Source organism: Ananas comosus, unplaced genomic scaffold (assembly GCF_001540865.1).
Source record: "Ananas comosus cultivar F153 unplaced genomic scaffold, ASM154086v1, whole genome shotgun sequence".
Classification (NCBI taxonomy): Eukaryota; Viridiplantae; Streptophyta; class Magnoliopsida; order Poales; family Bromeliaceae; genus Ananas; species Ananas comosus.
In genome coordinates, this window is record NW_017893519.1 from 12,439 (window position 1) to 32,827 (window position 20,389).

A 20,389-nucleotide genomic window follows, 5' to 3' on the forward strand; every position below is an offset into this window, starting at 1 on the left:
CCTTTTCCGTTATTAATCACTCGGATTTTGCAGGAGAACGGAGTAGATGTCTCGTGTGAAATGTACGACACTGGACTTGGACCGATTGATGTAGTAACTTGGGCCAAGTCAGTCAGCACACTGAAGACATTCCAGCAGACTAAGGGATCATCCAGAGGAGCTTCTAGTTCAGCACCTCCACCTCGAGCAGAGCGTGGGGGATCTTCCAGTTCAGGGAGAGTGGTTATTGTAGAATCACTTCACCATGAGGTGCGCTCTTTAAAGTAGAAATGAAGAGGATTTTGGAGAAGCTAGGCTGTAGGCATGACGACGTATTTCCTACTCAGCCTACCTACACCACTTACACGAGATCTACGTCGAGACATCCACTCATTCCACCATCCAGTGGTGCTCCTGAGGCTGGGGGATCTGGAGCTGGAGCAGGAAACGATGATGATGATGAGGAGGACACGGAGTGATTTTATCTTTCGAGCTTTAGTAATTGTGTTTTTCTTTTTTCTCTCCTAAGACTATGTTTAGGTTTCTTTACTTTGCTTGTTTTTGCATTTGCTTTAGGCCTGTAACTATGATATGACTACTCTTATACTTTCTAGTATGCTTTCTTTCTATATGCTTCATTTTTGGCAATTTTTGACAAAAAAGGGAAGAGCATAGATGAATAGGTGTTGATCGAAGCAAAGGGGGAGAAGGAATGAAATTTCAAGTCATGATGTAATTGGTGATCAAGAACAATAAGAACAATGAGAACAATGAAATTTCAAGGGAGACAAGAATAAAGGGGGAGAAGTGATCAAGAACAATGAGAACAATGAATTGAATGTAAGAATGTCCAATGGTCTCAACTTTCTATATCATTTTGGTTAATCTATTTTTGCAGGAAATCAAGACTTCAAGACTCCTAGTTGCGTCTAAGTCATAGAGTCTGGTTTAGGAGTTTTTGTTGTATTTATGAATTTCAAATTGTATTTGGACTACATGCGAGGGGTTTGATGTTTTGGTGATGACATTGAACTTCGTTTTTCTTTAAAATATAATTTTTGAGTTGTTGTGAGTTTTGTCACGAAATTGCCAAAGGGGGAGATTGTTAAGTCTTGTGTATTGTCAAGTTTCATGGATTGAGTCGGAGTCTTGAAGGATCGATGTTTATCGTCGAAGATCGACGAATCCAAATCCAAGACTTCGAAGAAATCGGAAAATAACTCACGACGTGAATCACGATGCCCACGTAAGTTTGTAATTCATGTTATAGTGATTCATACTTAGTTGTAGGCATTAGAATCATAAAATCAAAGTTTAGTGGATTAGAAAATGCGTCGGAACTTTGCAAAATCCGAAACTGTGCAAAAAGCTGGAAAATGCAAAGTGTACCGGTACAGCATTGAAAGTGTACCGGTACAAATTGTGTTCCGGTACAACCAGCGACTTGTCACCGGTTATAGCGTTGCGCAGGTTTTCTCTTCCGTCATCGTGTAACCGGTAACAGCTTAAAAGTGTACCGATACACAATGTAAAATCCTGAAAAACTTTCTAATCCGATTCTAATTGATTCTAAAGTCTATAAATAAGTTATTGGGGTTCTCTAACACTTGAAGTATCATGAGAATACATATTTGAGAAACCCTAGAGGCTAGGATTTCGTCCAAAATCTATTTTCTTCATAAAAGCCTCTTTTAGGTCAAATCGAGATATTGGAATTTCATATCTATATGTCGATTTGATCTTCGCTGTGCTTAGAGTTCTCTTCTCTGGTTTTCATCGATACTCTAAGCGAAGGATCACCATACACATGATGTTCTTCATGACGGCGTCGTGGATTCGACGTGATTGATGGCAGTTCGTGGATTCGGATCGTGAGCTTCGTGGATTCGGAGTGGAGGCGTTTCGTGGATTCGGAACGTGGCATTCGTGGAGTCGAACGTGAGGGCGTGGACAACCCGGAGGATTGCACGAGATTCATAGGGGGTTAAGAGAGGTCGAGTGCGTGGAGTCGGTAATCACCTTATAATCTTTTCTCTTAGTGAATTATTTTTTTCGCGTGTTGATCCTGTGGATTTTTTTTCAAGTTGAAATTTTCCCACGTAAATCTCGGTGTGATTTTTATTTTCCCCATTTATTTTTATCGCATTGAGATTTATGGTTTTTGGCTATTACACCTATTCACCCCCCTCTAGGTGTTAGATACAATCTAAGATAGATCCTTGAGCTCCTCAAAACTTACAATATATAAATGGAGAACACAATTTGTTTAGAGGAAAATAGGGGAGCCTCCCTGTCATATATATATATATATATATAGAGAGAGAGAGAAAGAGAAAGAGAGAGAGAGAGAGAGAGTTGGACTGGGCTACTATTAGTAGCAAAATTCCATTGTTGCTACCAGTTTTTTAGCCTTTGCAACTCTTTTCATTATTTCTAGCCATTGGATTAAATACTATAACCCAGTGAGGACCACTCAACCCTAGGGAACCACTCAACTCTAACCGACTAATATCATCTTGACCCTACAATTTTTTATTCAAGGGTTAAAAATTTGATAGCAAAAAGAGCGTTTTACTATTTAATAGATATTCCAACCCTATATATATATAATATATATATATATATTATATAGATATATATATATATATATATATATATATATATATATATATGTATGTATGGAGATCACAATTTCAGAGGAAAATAGAGTGCAAGAAGAAGAAAGTCCCCTTTAACTTTGCAAAAGTGAACCACCACAAGTATACCATAAGAGAACGACTAGGAACACAACCTTAAATACAAGTCTCATTTGCTCTCTAGCCAGTACCTCTCTGCCACAGTTCAAGGATTTAAGTAACACAATAGATCATGAGTTTATAGCAACTAAATTTCCTTTCAATGTGCTTGAGAATAAAGAAGAATGCTTTGACAATTACAAACAGTAGCTATTAGATATTTTTTTTGCCACATATAATGTATTAGTTAAATTGTCACTATAAGAAAAACTAAGACAGCAGAAAACAAACTTGTACAGCCATGACAGCATGACAGCATAAACATACATTTAACCAAGTTATTCTAAGCGGAGTAAGATGAAAATGACTAGGAGAGTAAAGCATGCTATTTATTTGGATTTATCATAAGCAGCTATATTCTGTGGTTCGCACTCAGGACTGAAAAGTCGGACCAGAAGAGCCGATGAGGAGCTCACTGATATTGCACCGCAGGAAGCCCACCTCAAACTTCTCGGAACAGTTATTCTTGGACCTATAGACAAACCATAAAGTAGAAGCATTAAGGTTCAATATTTGAATTTTCTGTTGAGTAAGAATAGATGCTAAGTACACAGTTACTTATCATTGGTATGCTAATAATAGACGCTTTAACAATTAGTTCTTAATATAACATCGGTACCAATATTCACATGTGTTGTATTTCACTTTTAAGTCCTAAATCTAACAAAATATGAATCATTACATAAAGTACCAAATGCTTTAACATACTTTTGATAGATTGTGTATGAAGAGAAGAGTATAGCTGATGAAACATAGCTAATCAACTAAGGCATTTAAACAAGATTGAGAATATTCCCTGCCTCAAAAGTTTGTTTTAACACGTAACATTCCACGACATATATTACGCGATTTCAATTCACATATTGAAATATGCAAATCAAGGATTTAAGTGTCGTGGCACGGGGTTGTGCCAGAAACTTGCCGGCACGGTACGGCACAGTGCGTGCCGAGCTGTGCCAAACGTGCCGGTCAAAAAAATTCTTGTGTGCCAACACATAATAGAATGAAATATTTATTTTCTTTAGCAACAAAATATTCTAATGATTTATTATGTCTTTTTATCACATCTTTTGAACTTTATTGAGGAAATTACTTACTAATTTAAAGAATAGAAGGTTTTGAGCTGTGCCATCAGCAGGGGGTCTGTATCGTGCCGGTATCTTGTTGGCACGGTACAGTACGGTGGATACGGTCCGTGCCGACGGGCACTTAAAACCTTGATGCAAATAAAGCACCAAACTTTTAGCCTGTTATGGGGAAAGAAGTTATATAAGCTCATTTTATAGTCACAAGTAGCATCATTATGAGTTTAAGTTTTTTGCGAGATGAAGTACAATTAGTTTTGCTTTTGCACATAGGTAAAATAAATGATTCAATAGTTTTCTTTTTTTCTAGATATCAAAAGAAGTTCCGTGAAGGTTTGCCCACATTGTGGACAAATACAAAGAAAGAAGCAGGCTTCTTTTGATTCAATTATGTTCACATGAGATTTGGGTTCAAAATCTCCTTCATAGTCCCTTCTCAAACCATAAATTCTAATCACAAACATGTAACTGGAAAATAAGCAAAAAGACTAGGAGTTCATAAATATAACACGCATTCTTTTGATGTCACAACAAAAGCGACGGAAATCAGAAGTCTATACTCAATGAAGAAGTTCACAAAAAATACTATTGATCCAACTAAAATACAGCCAATCGATCTCTTCACATCGGCATTTATCTCATCAACAATTTTGTGACTCGTTTCAATGGAAATTTACCATTTTCTACACTAAAAAGAAACCTTCAACTTTGTAAAGCCTCAACTATATACCCTTTATTCAAATTGCTAGCAGAAAAGGAGTTCTCCTTGATCAAGCATGCATAGGTGTCAATAATCTTGCATATCAGTTGACAATGCCAGTTGAAAATAGGACAAAAAAGATAAAATAAATATTTCTGCATAACATCCAATCAGGTCTTAAATCTTAATGTGATGAGAAACTACAAAAGTAAAGAAAAGAAAAAGGAAAAGCAAGAGAGAATTGAGCGGAGCAAGCATTTAAAAAGGAGAAAAAAGAGAAGAGAGGGACCGTAGTGGAGGCGACAAAGGACCCAGAAGGCGAGGCCACCGCCAACACTGAATATGGCGGCAGTCTGGCGCATGAGCCTGGAGCAAGGCTTAGCATCTGACCGCATCAGCTCCCCCTCCGACCATCCCAGCGGCCCACGCAGTGCCATCCCCAACCTCTTTACCTTCCTCTTTTCCTTCTCTCAGAGTCGAGGGTTAGTACTATGCTGTGCAATGGCAACAAGTAAGGCGCTCAGCTCCACGCAAAAACTCTTCTCGGTCATTGTTATAATAAAACATAAATTGAGGGACAATTGTATACAATAACACATAAAATTTAGGGATAATTGCATATAACTTTCTGCAAAAATAATAAATAAATAAATAAAAGCTGTGTCTAAATTTATTTCCACCAATTTTCTTATATTTATTTCTTTAAAAAGTTTATCGTTTACAAAAATATTTCTACCTTAAGAATGTGTTACAAAATTATGGTTAACTATGGGTTAAATATTTAACTCTAATTTAGATGTAAGGATACTATTTTACACCTTATACACACACGTCCGGCTGCTATACTATCAATAGTACCAATCGCTTGGTGCTATCAAGTTTTCTACCGTTAAATCTACCCCTTTGACCATTTCGACCCGTTAGATCATATTATTCAACCAACCACCCACTCAATCCTTTCAAGGGAAATGCTACAGGAATTTAAGTAGGGATTATGAAATGAATAGCCGAATTTTCAACACGACAAGAAATCCAAAGTCATGAACAAAGGGGATTGACCGAGAAGGCGAGCAGCTCAAAGCTGGCAACAGTCTTCGCCTTCATATGACCATAGGAGAAGCTTATTCATAATTCATCTACTGGTCTACTTCATTTTCGCGATCCAAAACTAGCAGTTGAATTTCTCTAGACTTGTGTAACCCTTTTTCGGTGCTTTTAACCATTTTAATTTTAAGCACCGAAAATATATCAATATGAACGATCCTCGTAAAGTAACATAATCTCAATGAAGCAACACGCCTTTCGATGGAGGAGCCATCTGATTGCTCAAAAAAGCTTCAGTAAGTGAATAAGCTGCAAAATTAACAAATTAATGTCAGAGAAGTTGGAGAACTTACTAGCTATTCAATGTACTATATAGCATCTCACCAAAGCATGAAGAAACTTGATATGATTACAGCTTTTCATAAAGAATGCGGCAATGTGGCAAAAATTGATATTCCATTCATCACTCGAGACATAATATCAACAAATCATGAGTAAAAGTAAATAATCAACCAAGCTATAAAGTGCCGCAACTCCTTATGTAAAATCTCGACTGCATAACTATTCCTCCAATCCTCGTCACCTTCAATCTTATACTTAAAAAACCAGATACAATTGAAGCAACAAGGGATTTATACTTAAAAAAACAAAGAATTAAACCTAGGGTTTCGAGAGTAGTAAACGAGAAGCGAGATAAGCTCACCTCGAAGCCTCACTTCTAAACTCTAGCGCGCTGTGCCCGAACACCAACGAAAAAAGCAAATGCGATAGCCCCCGATCACACAAAGCGAATTGACTGGGCAATCGAAACCCCCAACCCAAGCAAGACACAACCAATCTCTCCCTCTGAGCTGGGGACGAGGAGAGTAACACCAAATCCAAGCAATTAGAAGCCTAATAAACAAAAGAAATAGAGAAAATCACTACCCCCAAAACCAAGTGAAGCAACAATTAAAGTAAAATTTAAAGCCTAATTTGAAAACACAGTTTATATAGAGTTATACAAAAATACAACTCCAATAATCAACTGTTAATATTCAGGTAGAAAGATGAAACCTAAAACCACCTGGATATTATCATAACTTCATAAGGCTAAAATGCAAGAAATTCCCTACAAATTCCTTCCATATCGGATATAAAATTTATTAAAAATTTTGTTAACTATCTCAACCCACATAAGCTAAAAACTAATTAGCGCCACCCACAGCATAATACAGCTGACCATTTGCTATGCACAATATATACCGTAACATCAACAACATCTTAAAATCCCAACTCAATATTCACCCCATTATTATTTCTTTCTTGTGTTTATATCTCTTAACAAGTTAACCCCACCAAAAAAAAAAAAAGAAAAAAACTTTCAACACTGTCTCCAAAATACAAAACAAACACCAAGTCGCTCAAATCTACTTGTGCACTAAACTAATAACCATATAGATTATGGGATAATTGCAACATTCGTTTCCAGCTATTGTCGTTTTTTTTTTTTTCTTTTCAATTTTTGGAATCTAGTAGCTGTTCCTGCTTTTCAGTTTAGATATATAATGTTCATGGCTTATTTTAATTAAAATTTTGCTCGTTAGCCACATAAAAAAGATTTGGTATTGATGCGGCGGATTTCTGTTAAAGTAAAGTTATTATTGTTTTCAACAGCAAAGATTTAAGTAAAATAAGCAACAAAAATGATCGAATCTAAATGCAAGTGGAACACAGAAAAAAGCTAGGACTGCTCCAATTTGCGAAATCAAAAACTAAATAGCATATTGTAACAACCTGAAGAATAAAGGAGCAGAGTAGTTAAAAGTAGTAGTAAAGGTAAAGGTAGCAACTTTACGAGGTAGGTATGAAATAAGTGGCGGCAGCAGTTTGGTGAGGGAGCGAGCTCGGCGGGGTGAACCGGCGGCAAGGGCGTCGAGGGAGTCGGAGTGCCAGGCGTCGGGGAAGGCCTCGTCGGCTTGGGTGCCGCCGCCGCCGGAGGAGAGCTTGTCGCCCTTCTTGTCCTCGAGTTTGTACCACTGCGGGGCGAGGGGCGCCTCGGTGAGGTCGAAGACGATGCGGCCCACGAAGTTCGCCTGGATGCGGTCCTTGGAGAAGGCGAACACCTGGTGCCAGCTAGGGTTCTGGTTCTTCCCCAGGTGCTTCGTGATGCCTGTGATGCGGCTCTTCTCCAGGTTCTGGTTCAGGCGAAACTCCGGCGCGCGACGAGGATTAGGGCATCGTCGGAGTACAGAGGGAAGACGGGAGGAACGCCAAGCGAGAAGGAGATCCGACAGATCCAGGGGATTTGGTTTCTAGAAAAATCATGGAAAACTACTTTTCAGAAAAAACAAAAAACGAACAAAAAAAAAATTTCATGAAAAATACATTTTTTTCTATAATTTTTATTTTTCAGATAAAATATTTAAAAAATAAAAATATTATTTTTTCACAAAATTTGATTTTTTTCCACACCAAATAGATCAAAAAAATTTAGCCAGAAAATTAATTTTTAAAATAATTTTTGGAAACTAGATAAGGGCAAGTGCGACAATTTCCAATAATTTTAAAATCAGATCGAACACTGCCAATTCGATTTATTAAACTATGGCAGTCTATAAAGCAGCTCGGTTCAATCCTTTGAACCGGATAAGTTAAAATGTATAAGTTAAAATGTAGTATCCTTATTTTATTTATTAATTAATTAATTTACTTATCTATTTTTAGGTCGGTTGGTGCTAATTGAGGTGGCTTGGATGCCACGTGCACCCATGCATGCTTATCAACAAATCAGGTGGGCATTGCCTAATTTTTTTACTTCTCTCTTTGTTCGACCGAAGCAAAGAGCTCGGTGGAGGTAGCCGCGAGCACGAGTTCGATGCCGACGACGCGTCGCGAAGCCGTTCGAGGGTACGGTTGGGATCGTAGTGCTGCGAGGAAGCTAGGCGAGGGTGAGTTTTCGCCTTTCTCGACGCCGCGTCGATGTCCGATTAGCCTTTGAGGTGAGTGTTCCGTTGCATTGCTTCAAGTATTGTCATTTCGAGCTTGGTGCTGATTTGCAGAATTTTCAGCGTCGACCGTCGGTATTTCAGTTCGTACTCGGCGTAGGAGCGTCGGTTTTCGATGGGACTTGGTTTGTTGGATTCGGGACTTCGAGAGGAATCCATGAAGCCCTTACTTGCTAGATTTGGTAAAGGTTTGCTAGGTCGGAATTTCGCTCTTCTCTGTTGTTGTTTTTGAGGCAGAATTAATGCTTATTGTCAGATTCTCCATGTAGAGTTTGGCGGGAGCTTGACTTCGGGCCGTGGGAGGTTTTCAGACATTTCGGCAGGTTGTTCTGCAGCCGAGGGGAGTTCCGTACTGCCAGGGATTAGCAAGCGAGGTGGGTTAATCATCAGTTTATACTCCTAAGTGCTTAGTAGTCAACATGTATGAATTTTGGATTTTGTGTAGTTTACTTTAGCTCGAATTCATGGATTATTATGTGAATGGCTAATCTGAATTTGGAGTATGTGATAATAAATTAAGTAAATATACATGTTGGACTTGGAACTTGACTAAGGAGAAAACAAGCGTTTTGGGACCTGTCACCTATTTAAACTACCTGATTTAGCCCTAGGGGCCGTTGTATTAATTTATATTGTTGCAGTATCCTCAGAGTAAGTATTCCAGGTAGTTAATTTTCAGTTACGCTCGTGCTTGGATGCCGAGTGTATTTTTACTGTAGCGTTCAGGCTGTTCCGGATTGTTGGGTGCCGTCGGGATTGACGGTGGACCCGTATCGCCTTTTTGGCGTTGGATTGTGCCGAGGACACGATACATGTTGGTCGTTAGACCAGTTTGAGTCGGTTACTGGACTTTGGCTTTTGAGAGCCTGATTGAGCTCGATAGAGATACGCTGCATACTCGGTTGAGTAGCTCCCACGAGTGCCACTCCGGAGACGGGCGCTGTGCTTTCGCGTTGGTGTCGCTCATGCCGGTTGGACTTGCTCTCCACGGACTAGTAGTGTGGAGGTAGCTGGATAGTCACAATTGGGCAGGGACGGGTATGTTCACAGTCCCAGGGACGGGTAGGCTTACAGTCCCGATTGGATTAAGTCAGATTTGACATTTTCTACAGTTGGTTAGTGTAGAGCATGATAGTGTAGTGATCCATAACGGTAGATTTTATTCCTGCATTTACTACTATCTTTGCTCCCTTCTGTAGACTTAGTGGGTGGACCGATGTTGTTGAGGGCGGCACCCACTGAGGACTACTTGTTTTTACAGTAGTTCTCACGCCGTTTTTGCAAAACCATCGTCGTCGGCTGCTGCTGTCGCAGATCAGGATCGAGGCAAGGGCGTCGCGAGTTAGAGCCCTACCAGACGCACCGAGCTAGAGGTGCCCCTACTGCAGGTAGATATTTTGTTTCGAGTTCATGTACATAGTATACTTAACTCGCCAGTGCGAGTAGCTCTGTATTTTGGTATTGGACTATGTAAATCGAACTCCGTTTTTATAGTTTCTATTTACTCTAGCAGCTCTATACTACTGTTTGTAGTATTGTATGGTTTACAGGTACAGCTGTCGCTTCGTATACAGAAAAAATTTCTGTGTATACGGCGGATTTGTTGGCGTGCACGGGGAACGTGTAATCCGGGGCGTGACATAAAAACCACTTTGAATTGTGGTTCAACCATCGAATCCGTAAAGCGATCTGGTTTTAATCAAATAAGGCAGAATTTGTTTAGTCACGTTATATTAAAATCCAACAACTTAAACTCAAATTTAGCTGATTTTTTATTCAATTAGCACATATTAGCTCTATAAAAAGTAAAACTTGAAAAATTATATCTATTTAATTTCATTGAGAAATAAGTATTTTATAATTAAGTATAATTCTAAAATAATAATGCATGAATTTTTTTTTATATACTAAATATTTATGACGTATAGTGGCATTAATGACTGACCTATTATTTGAACTAGCGACCCTGTTAATATTTTCGGAACGCTATTTATTTTTCCTTTCTAAATTAAAAAAAAATCTATATTTTACTCCTTCAATATTTTAAATTGTTGTATTTAATTTTTCTTTCGTCAGGTTTTTATCACTGTTCTATCTATTTCTTTTAATTTATATCCAAAATACTCTTCAAAATAAAAGAAATATATTAAAAAAGTATATTTTCTTATAGAAGAGGAAATGCATTTTTATTATTAGGGCAATTGCTTATATACTCCTGAAAAGTTTCCGACGTTCTGATTTACCCCTCTTAGAAGGCTAATATTGAAAAATACCATTTTTACGTTCCAACCTATTTCAAATATACTCTTAGAGTTAAAATCTGTTAATGAACTCTATTATCTGTATAAAATTACTATTTCGCCCTTTCAAATATACTCTTCCACCATCACCGATTTTTCTTATTTGCCCTTAAATCAGGGGTACAAAAAGTATTTTGACTTTTGATCTTTTCAAATATACCCCTCTACCGTCACCAATATTTCTTATTTGTCCTTAAGTTAAGGATAAAATTGATATTTTAATTTTTTTTAAACTGTGGTAGATATTTAACTCACGTTTAACCCAAGTTAACCTAATGGGTGATAACTGTAGGGGTATTTTGGAATAACGGAGGAACATATGAAGAGTATATTGAAAAGAAAAAAAATAAGGGCAAATGAGATATTTCTGAAGTTTTATTTTAAAAAGGGTAAATTACACCATTAGTCCCCAACCTTTTTCCAAATTTTCAACTAGGTCCCTAACCTTTTTCTTCGTCAATTGAGTCCCCAATTGCAATAAATTATTTCAATTAGGTCCTATCGTCTATATTTCCGTCACACTCGACGGAAACTGACACGTAGGCGCCACGTTGGTGTCTTTTTGGAGGGAAAATTTCCCACCTTAGGTCATAAAGACCTTTAACCAATTATTTGTAGGGAATATAAATAGGATAAATATATAAATATAAAATGCCCAGAACCCTTTCTTCCTTTTTGACTTTATATATAGAAAAAAAACCTAGCTAAGAGAAAAGGGTTTTCACTGTAATAATTCATTTTCTCTTCTCTTGAGCATCACACTACCTTGAGAAATGTCTGAAATGTCCACCGAAAGCCATAATGTTTCTCTCTGTTACTGTGGCGTCACAACTACTTTAAAGACATCATGGACTGAAGCTAATTCTAGTAGGAGATTTTTTTGCTGCAGACACTATAAGGTATTCTCTTTCGTTGTTCATTTTCTTCCCTTATTTTTGAGGTTTTAAGTTTGTGAAAATTTCTTATTTGTGTTTTCCTCTCTGTTACAACACCGATCCTTAACCTTTTCTCGATTTTTCACTTAGGTCCCTAATCTTTTCCTTTTTTTTCAAATGGACCCCCAACTTTTTTCACGATTTTTCATTTGGATCCAAACCCCCCTTTTTTGGTTTACAGAGATACTACAGAGATCTAGCGAGTGTGGATATTTTTCTTGGTATGATCCCCCTGTGACTTATCGCTCTCGCCAAGTTATTATTGGTTTTTTGCGGAAGAGAACGGCAATGGAGGACGAGCTGAACACTCTAAATTAAGAAAAAGATTAAGCGGCTAATATGGATACTAATTATTTCTTGGATTGTGTTTGTTGGCTGGAATTTGATATGAAGAAGAAATTTCAACTAACTACAAATTCCTAGCAAATCTCTATCTTTGTCAGCAAACAGTGAGCGACTTTTGTTGTAAATGTTCTTTGTTTATTATTAAATTGTTCTTTCTGATTTTGTAATATTTAAAATTATGTTATAATCTTGATGTCTGATGTATATGGTCTTTGCATTTTGTATGAAACTATTATAACCAGTAGTTGTATATTTCTCTTTTCAAACGAAAATTTTGTTATATTAAAAAGGTAAACTGGATATTTGTATTTTATTGAAATCCAATCTTCAATTCTGATAAAGCTGCTGCGAAGTTATGCTTATAATTTGAATAGCACATCCTCAGATAATGACGTATTCAAAATCCATATGAAGTGAAAGACTGTAATTTATTATCTCAAACAGTTGAACAATATAGTACCATGAAAGAAAGCATTAAAACTGTACACCAACCATAATATCATTGCAGCATGTATCAGAATAACAAAAGAAACAACATTTAAAAGCCAAAATTAACAATGTTTATATTGTTCAACCAAGTCATTAAAAATAATGGAAGTATCACCATTGCCTCTTATATTAACTATATTATTTACTTGTCACAAAATATCAGTTGGATCTTAAAAGAAAATAATATTTATATCAACAAAATGGCATAAAATTCACAGTACAAAATGAACCAAAAAGATCATGTTTGTTGAGAATATAAACTTCTAATTGCCTTCACTTGTCTAGTTCTCTGGTTGGGTAATAGGATATGAAGTGTTTTGTTTTGGTGGGCATCCATCTAACAACATGCACTCTTCTTTGTTGATTACTTGGTTGAGAATTAACTATCGGATTCAAGCAAGCACGACCTCTCCCAGTTGGAAACCATGCTTGTCCTCTCCCTGCTTGACGCCATGCTTGTACGCTCCCAATTTGCACATTTATTTGTCCTCTTCCAGGTTGCACACTTATCGGCCCTCTCGCAACTTGGCTCCCAACTTGGCTCCTCCCTGGTTGATGCCTATATGTCTGAAATATTGCTTGTCCTCTACTAGTTTGGACCTAGGTTCAGATTTCATATTTGAGTAATGAGTACTTTAAGTATGTTATAAGTAAAATAGTATAATTTAAGAAAAATAATAAAATTTATACTATAGTTAGACCTGAATGGATCTGCTACTAGTGGCCTATGAGTCTGGTAATGTGGTGGGAGTTTGAGAGTCAAAAGCTCTTTTTTTCTGGATCAAAGAATAAGTTTAGTGATGTATTTACATCAAAAATTGAAATTCAATAGTAGGATATCATTAATTAGACTAAATTTACATTAGGCATCCATCTACTGATTGATGGTGTACAAATTGATGGTTGTTGTGCAGATTGTGCCTCATGAGCAGGTTGTGCTAGTTCTTCTTTGGATACCATCTTTGGAGTAGGTCGCCTCCTTACCTAAATGAATAAATATAACGCATTAGTTTTACATGCCATATATAACACAGCTTGTACAACTATATTAATGTAAACAAGAATTTTTCTCACAAAAATATATTAATGTTTGAAGTAAACAATGCAACTATATTAATGTATAACATAAACAATAATACTAAATTGATGTAATTACTCACAAGAAGTTTTCTTTTCCTCACAGTATGCACTTCTTGGCTTGGATCAATAGTCATATTAGCATCATTACTCACCTTGAATGGTTGTTCTATAATTGTACAAGTCTTTTTGTTATGACATGTTTGTCCACATTTTCTACAAGTCATCTGCATCCCTCTTCTGCTTAATTTTGTTGAATTATTTACTTCATCAGCTTCTCTCTTTCTTTCTTTTTGGCCTTCCAGGTTGCTTATGAACTGTTGGAGGCATTACTTTTGGGTGCCTTGTCTTTGGCCATATCAACTGCTCATTTATTGGCTTGATGACTTCACTATAGATATGCTTGTAGGTCTCTATGCTATAGCATTCATGGACAAATTTCTCTGGTTGATCTAGATTGTGAAATATTGCTGAGCATGCATGCGAGCATGGAATCCCACTCAATTGCCACTTTCTACAACTACATGTATACTTCTCTATGTCAACAACAAATTGTCCATTAGGTGCACCTATTTGGAACATAGGCCCACCTGAAGCAATTGGCCAACATGTAGCAGACTCAGTTTTTATCTTCTCAAGCTTCTTTTGAATTTTTGGACGTATTGGACCTTTCAACTTCTTAATTTCTTCTCTTTTCTTACAGATTCTTTTCATCAATTTACATCTAATCATCTCAACCAAACTGATGATTGATTTGTTCTTAGCATCTAGAATGAATTTGTTGAAACACACAAAATTATTCAAAAGCATACAACATTTAGGAAACTCACTAAAGTGTGATCTTGTCCAACATCTTGGAGAGAGTTTCTTCATCCAATCATGTGCCTCCTTGTTGACTTCAGCAATAATAGTCATGTATTTTTCCCACTCCTCTATATAGCTACTCCTAGCAGCACTCCAAAGAGAGTCTTTTAAGAACTTTCCTTTGAATTGTGTACTAAAATTATTATACAAGTGTCTTACACAGAATCTGTGGTCTGCATTAGGAAAAAGAGTTTACACTGATTGAATCAAACTCTGTCAAAAAACAAATATCTATTAGCATATAAATTAATTTCTTTGGATAAACAAGTATAAATAGAAATAGAGTATCCTATAAATAAATATCTATTAATTTGGAAAGTAATTACTTTGGATAAACAAGCATATGCTATAATAAAATTACCTTTTGTCTATCTGACATAAAAGTCCATGTATAGGAGTTCCTAATGTTAAGCTCTTCCGCCAACAACTGAGAACCAAGACCATGTATCTGTTGATTCAACTTCCACTATAGCATATGCTATTGGAAAGATGCAATCATTTGCATCAATGCCAACTGCTACAAGGAGCCGTCCATGATATTTTCCTTTCAAAAAGCATCCATCAACACTAATAATAGGCCTACAACTAGCTTGAAATCCTTTTTTGCAAGCATCTAGGTAGATGAACATCCTTTGAAAGATAAGATTGCTTAGATTTAGTATCAGTCTTGAACCTGGGTTAGTCCTTCTTATCTTTGTACAATAATCAGATAATTTGTCATATTATTCAATATCAATACCCTCAATAATTTTTAATGCCCTTCTTTTTGCTCTGAAGCACTTTGCTATGGAGACATTCACACATAATTCACTCTTGATTACATCTTGAAAGGCATGTAGTTTCCAAGAAGGGTCAGACTTGATCCTTTCTAAGTAATGTTTAGCCAACCAAGTAGATGTTATATGCTTATTAACAAAATCCTTGGAACATTGATGCTTGGGTTGGTATGACTTAGCTTGTACTGTTGGCTCACTTTGCATGACAGTTGCATAAATAAACCAATCACATCCTTCCTTACATACTACCCTGACTCTTCTTTTGTCATTCTTTGCAAATTTAATTTTGAATCTATTCTTAATTGAGTATTGTCTTATTGCTTCTTTGAGTTTATTGAAAGATTGGAACCTTATTCCCACTTGAAATTCTGGATCCCTCATGTCAGATTCTGCATGAAACTCTGGAAATATTTGCTTTTTTTTCCCCATCTTCACTGTCACTTGATAAGCTTTTTAAGTCGTCTTCTGAATCATAGTCTGATGACACCTCATTATGCTCCCCTGTATCATCTATCTCAATCTCAACATCAATATGTCTTTTCTCTGCAGTCTTATCTCTATTATTAATTTTTACATTGACCTCATGTAAGTCTTCATCATCTGAAATTTCATATTCACTTTTAAAGTTCTTTATCACATTCATTTTCTATCTCAATAGTTTTTTTGGTTAATTTGTTATGCCTTTTTCTAGCAATTCTAAAACCTTCCTCAGATTCTTTCTCATTGTTCTCATCATCACTAGGAGCCCATTCCTCATCATTTGCATCTAAACTTTTTTCAGAGTCATTAAATCCAATATCAGCTAAAATCTCCTCCATGGTAGGAATATCATCTACACTACGGTAGAATACTGATTTTGCCCATTGGATGCAGTGTAGGATGCCAGTCAGCATGTAGATGCAGAGCTTGAATGAGGTGTAAATGTTTTGACGTGAAAACAAAGATATTATGTCGAATTCTCCATCTATGGATGACTAAACTACAAATACCACTTTTCGTTGGACTATGTTACAAATAGGCAACTTAGTGGAATTCCACTAACTCCATCCTTATCTCTTTCCCTTCTTCCTCAGCCTGATAGAGAAGAAAATAATAAGAGAGAAAGAAGAAAGAAGAAAAGAAAGGAAAAGAAGAAAAAGAAGAGTTGAAAGAGAAGATTTTGGAAATTGATTCGATCCGATGTATCGATCGAAATCTGAAGTATGTTTAATTTTATTATCTTTCTCCCTTCTTCATTCTCCTTTTCTCCTCCCTTTTTCTATTTTCCTCTCTCTCTCTTTATGTGCTGCTGCTGAAAGCAGAGCAGAAGCAGCAGCAGCAGCAGCAAGCTACTGCTGCTGCTGAGCACGCAGCTGTTGCTGCTGATTGCAGAGCAGCTACAGCGGCAAGCTGTTGCTGCTGAAAGCAAAGTAGCATCAGCAGCAGCAAGCTTCTGCTGCTGCTGTGCACGCAGCTGCTGCTGTTGATTACAGAGTAGCTGCAGGAGGCAGCTGCTGCTGCTGATTGCACAGTAGCAGCAGCAGAAGCTGCAGCTGCAAGGGGCAGAAAGAGAGAGAGAGAGAGAGAGGGAGAAAAAAGAAAATTTCTGCAACTTATAAAGAGGAAGAAAAAGGAAAAAAGTGAGTAGGAGAGAAAGAGAAAGTGAAACGAAGAAGGAATTGGCGAAATACGCACCTCTGGTATTCCAATTGGTAATTGCAGGTTCGAATGAGAGTAGCGATGTTCACAAACAGGTTGTGCTAATCAAATTAGAGGAGGAGCACTACTAGATCTCTGTCGAGCTTCTCTACCATTTTGAGTACCTTCGAATGTTTCAACTGGATTTCGAGATCCCTTGCAAGCATGAGCCACGAAAAAGGCGTGTGAGAGGTGGATTTTCTTACCATGGCCGGTTTCGTGCTTCGAGGTGGGTTCCGAGTCGTCGAAAATGACGAAATTCCTTCTATGTCTATTTTCCTCGCATACACATATATATAAATGGATTTCAATATTGATAAGGGCTATGCTAGTATAAATGGCTTTCTAGTGCGCGAAATCGTGAAGGATGATTTATGCCTTGTTTCAAGTAGCCATGTCATACTTATTTATATTCATATCTATCGCGAGGGATGAGTCATTGCATAGTGAGTAAGGATTTTCATTCAATCGCATATTGCTACGACTTGAGGTCATTTTGTGTGAATTCTCTACAGAATAGTCGTGAAAGAGTGGTTATTAGCAGCATATCATTTAGACATTCTTAGTAAGTCGTGGGAAGCCAGGTGACACTTTATGCATCTTGATGAGTCATCTCTTACTCATTTGTATTGTGCATACCATTTATTATGTGATAGATGCCGTCGGTAGCGCGGCGGTAGTATGCTGATGTTTTGGTCATAGCAAGAGCATATGCATTTTATGATGTATTTGGTAGATACCTCGATTAGTGAGGCGATAATGGACAGATTTTGGATAGTGAGAAGTATATGATCATGCTACTATGATATATGCATTATTTGATATTCTTTGATTGTGCCGAGGGTATCAGATTAGTTGTTTGTGATTTTTTGACTATCACGTAGACCATAGCCTGCAGAGCCATACTGAGTTGAACAGAGATACGTACTATTAGACTCGGTAGGGGTCGCTCTCCTTCGGGTGCCGCTCCGGATGCTGGCCAGTTATATCAGAGATGTGTGTGCCCTTGGGAAGACGACCTACCTGCGGGAGTGGTGTTCGGGCTGGGAGCAGAGCCTAAGTGTCGATGGTGCACCTGCGGGAGTGCGATTCCGGCGCTAGGCAGGCGCAGGCTTGATCGGACGTACGAGTCGGTCGTTGTGATTGGGTACTATTACAGCATTTGTTTAGTAGTAGTTATATTGTTGCATGCACTACTTAGTTTCTTCCTTTTTCTCCTCGCTACTTATACAGAGACATGATAGTACAACAGGTATAGAGACAGGTACAGGTATAGAGAGTTGTTTATATTACATGTAGTTATTCATTTACTGTTACTATATTTGCCTATGCAGGTCATAGCGAGTTAGTCTTCTACTATACTGGACATTCATTTATACTGCTTAGAGCCAATTACCTTGATTGTTACTTATGGTCAGTCATTTATATGTTTAGTTAATTTTCCCGTGTACGTGCATTCAACTACTTATTTACCACATACTTACCACATATTTTACTGTTCATTGATTAATCTGGCTTCCAGTAGACCTAGTGGGAAGGTCGTGGTTATTGTTGATCGTACCCACTAGGAACAACTGTTCAGTAGTTCTCACACCCTTTGGTGGTTTACTTTTCAGGGGTTCGTATACTGACGGTTGATCGAGGTGAGGGGGATCGCGCAGTAGTTAGCATCTCCTACCAGCATGCCTTTACAGTAGAGGACCACGAGATAGAGTGCTATTTTGTACAGCTTGCCTGCACTGGCGAGGGTCTAGGCTGTTTTTGTGTACTTTTCTTTTGAGCTTGAGGTTTATTTGATGATGTTCACGTTGTACGGCAACTTAGTTTGGAAATAGCGCTCTGATACATGTTATTTGTTTATTCGGTACTTCTTCTTGATTCACGTGTTGTGGATACCCGTCATGTTTGACCTCGTGGTTTGTTTTGTATTGGTCGACTTTGTGGATGCTTCGTTCGGACAGGGGAAACTCTGTCCGTTCGGTGGGTCTGTTGACGTCCTTGTGGACTTTTGTTGTGAACTCGGGGCGTGACAACTACCAACTTCATCCACATCTTTGGAAGAATTTATGCTCTCACCGGACGTTTTCTTAACAGCATATATTTGTAGCAAATCCTCCCAACAAAGTTTGCCAATTGCATCAAGTAACTCTTTGTCACTCTTAATATGAATAAAGTTATCATCTAAATTATTTTTTTTTTTTGTTTCCAGAAAAAATCATGGTTACCAACATATCCCAACTTCTCTCCCATATCATCTAGTTCTAACAAAGACATTTCATCAGACTCACATAGATCAAAGTAGTTAACACTACCACCAATATAACTTTTTAATGGTGCTTGCACAAAAGTACCGCCATGGTAATACTCTATACTAAAATAATCACTGTTTTGTGCTGTAGAACATACATACAAAAATAAAATAAAATAAATAAATTAATTAAAAATTATTATCAACTTTTGTTGTGCTCAATGCAAAAGAATACAAAAAAAAAAAAAATTGCAATAAAATATATGTATAGAAAAGGTAATAAAAAATTAGTCAATAACTCTGTTGGGATCACAAAAATAAAAAAAATAAAAAAATAAAACTTACTATACTCAAGTTGTGGGTCACCCCTCTTTCTTAAAACCCACATTTTGTACCCTTTTTTTGTCTTCTTCCTTCTAATTATACTTCATGCTCAAGAAGATCCACACTCTATGTAAGAGCAGATCTTGGACTCGTCCCCCTTGCCGTGGTTGTCGTCGTTCATAATGGGCTTCAATTCATGGATTGGGGAAAAAAAAGTAAAACCCTAATGCAAGCTTGGACAAAATCCCCAATTTTTAGTTCTCTTTCTACTTTACTATACAGTTGCTTAGAAAGTGACTAATTTTTATTTCTCTTTTTACTTTACTATGTAGGTGCTTTAAAAGTGGGTTGTCCCACGTGGATTATTTTTTTATTCCATAGTTGCCAAATGTACACTGTGCTGGCGCTTACGTGTCAATTTCCATCAATGATGACAGAAATATAGACGGTAGGACCCAATTGAAATAATTTATTGCAATTAGGGACTTAATTGACAAAAAAAAAGGTTAGGGACCTAAATGAAAATTTGGAAAAAGGTTGGGGACTAATGGTGTAATTTACCTTTTTAAAAATGAGAGAGAAAAGTGAAAAAATTAGTATTTACATAAAATTTAGGCCAATTTGCATTAAAAATTCACAAATTTTGAGCTGAGCCACCTTTTTCAATTTTGCAGATTCGGGCCGAATTTTCGCTATCGAACGAAAATACCCTTATTCCTTTTCTTTCCCTCTCTCTCTTTTTTTTTTTTTTTTTTTTTTTTTTT

General features: G+C 37.2%; 1 protein-coding gene and 2 long non-coding RNA genes across 8 annotated transcripts; 2 read left to right on the forward strand and 1 right to left on the reverse strand.

Moving 5' to 3' along the window:
• Positions 1-2,996: 2,996 nt before the first annotated feature.
• LOC109706231 lies at positions 2,997-7,915 on the reverse strand. Of its 4 annotated transcripts, XM_020227030.1 has the most exons (5): positions 7,441-7,915; positions 6,307-6,497; positions 5,859-5,912; positions 4,849-5,053; positions 2,997-3,246 (listed from the first exon to the last, which is right to left on the reverse strand). In XM_020227030.1, the coding sequence occupies exons 4-5, from the start codon at positions 4,994-4,996 to the stop codon at positions 3,104-3,106; spliced, it is 291 nt and encodes a 96-aa protein (XP_020082619.1). In that variant the 5' UTR covers positions 4,997-5,053; positions 5,859-5,912; positions 6,307-6,497; positions 7,441-7,915; the 3' UTR covers positions 2,997-3,103. The 4 variants fall into 4 exon arrangements, with proteins under 4 accessions (XP_020082619.1, XP_020082618.1, XP_020082620.1 ...); XM_020227029.1 differs by lacking the exon at positions 5,859-5,912; XM_020227031.1 differs by lacking the exons at positions 5,859-5,912; positions 6,307-6,497.
• A 431-nt stretch (positions 7,916-8,346) lies between these two features.
• Positions 8,347-9,829, forward strand: LOC109706233. The gene is made up of 4 exons (XR_002215119.1): positions 8,347-8,584; positions 8,654-8,772; positions 8,860-8,964; positions 9,790-9,829. It is a non-coding gene; the product is annotated as an uncharacterized LOC109706233 (long non-coding RNA).
• Positions 9,830-16,499: 6,670 nt separating this feature from the next.
• On the forward strand, positions 16,500-18,982 carry LOC109706232. Of its 3 annotated transcripts, XR_002215118.1 has the most exons (4): positions 16,500-16,576; positions 17,110-17,282; positions 17,938-18,200; positions 18,670-18,982. It is a non-coding gene; the product is annotated as an uncharacterized LOC109706232 (long non-coding RNA). The 3 variants fall into 3 exon arrangements; XR_002215116.1 differs by lacking the exon at positions 16,500-16,576 and having other exon boundaries at positions 17,000-17,282; XR_002215117.1 differs by lacking the exon at positions 16,500-16,576 and having other exon boundaries at positions 17,000-17,282; positions 17,945-18,200.
• The last annotated feature ends 1,407 nt before the right edge of the window (positions 18,983-20,389 follow it).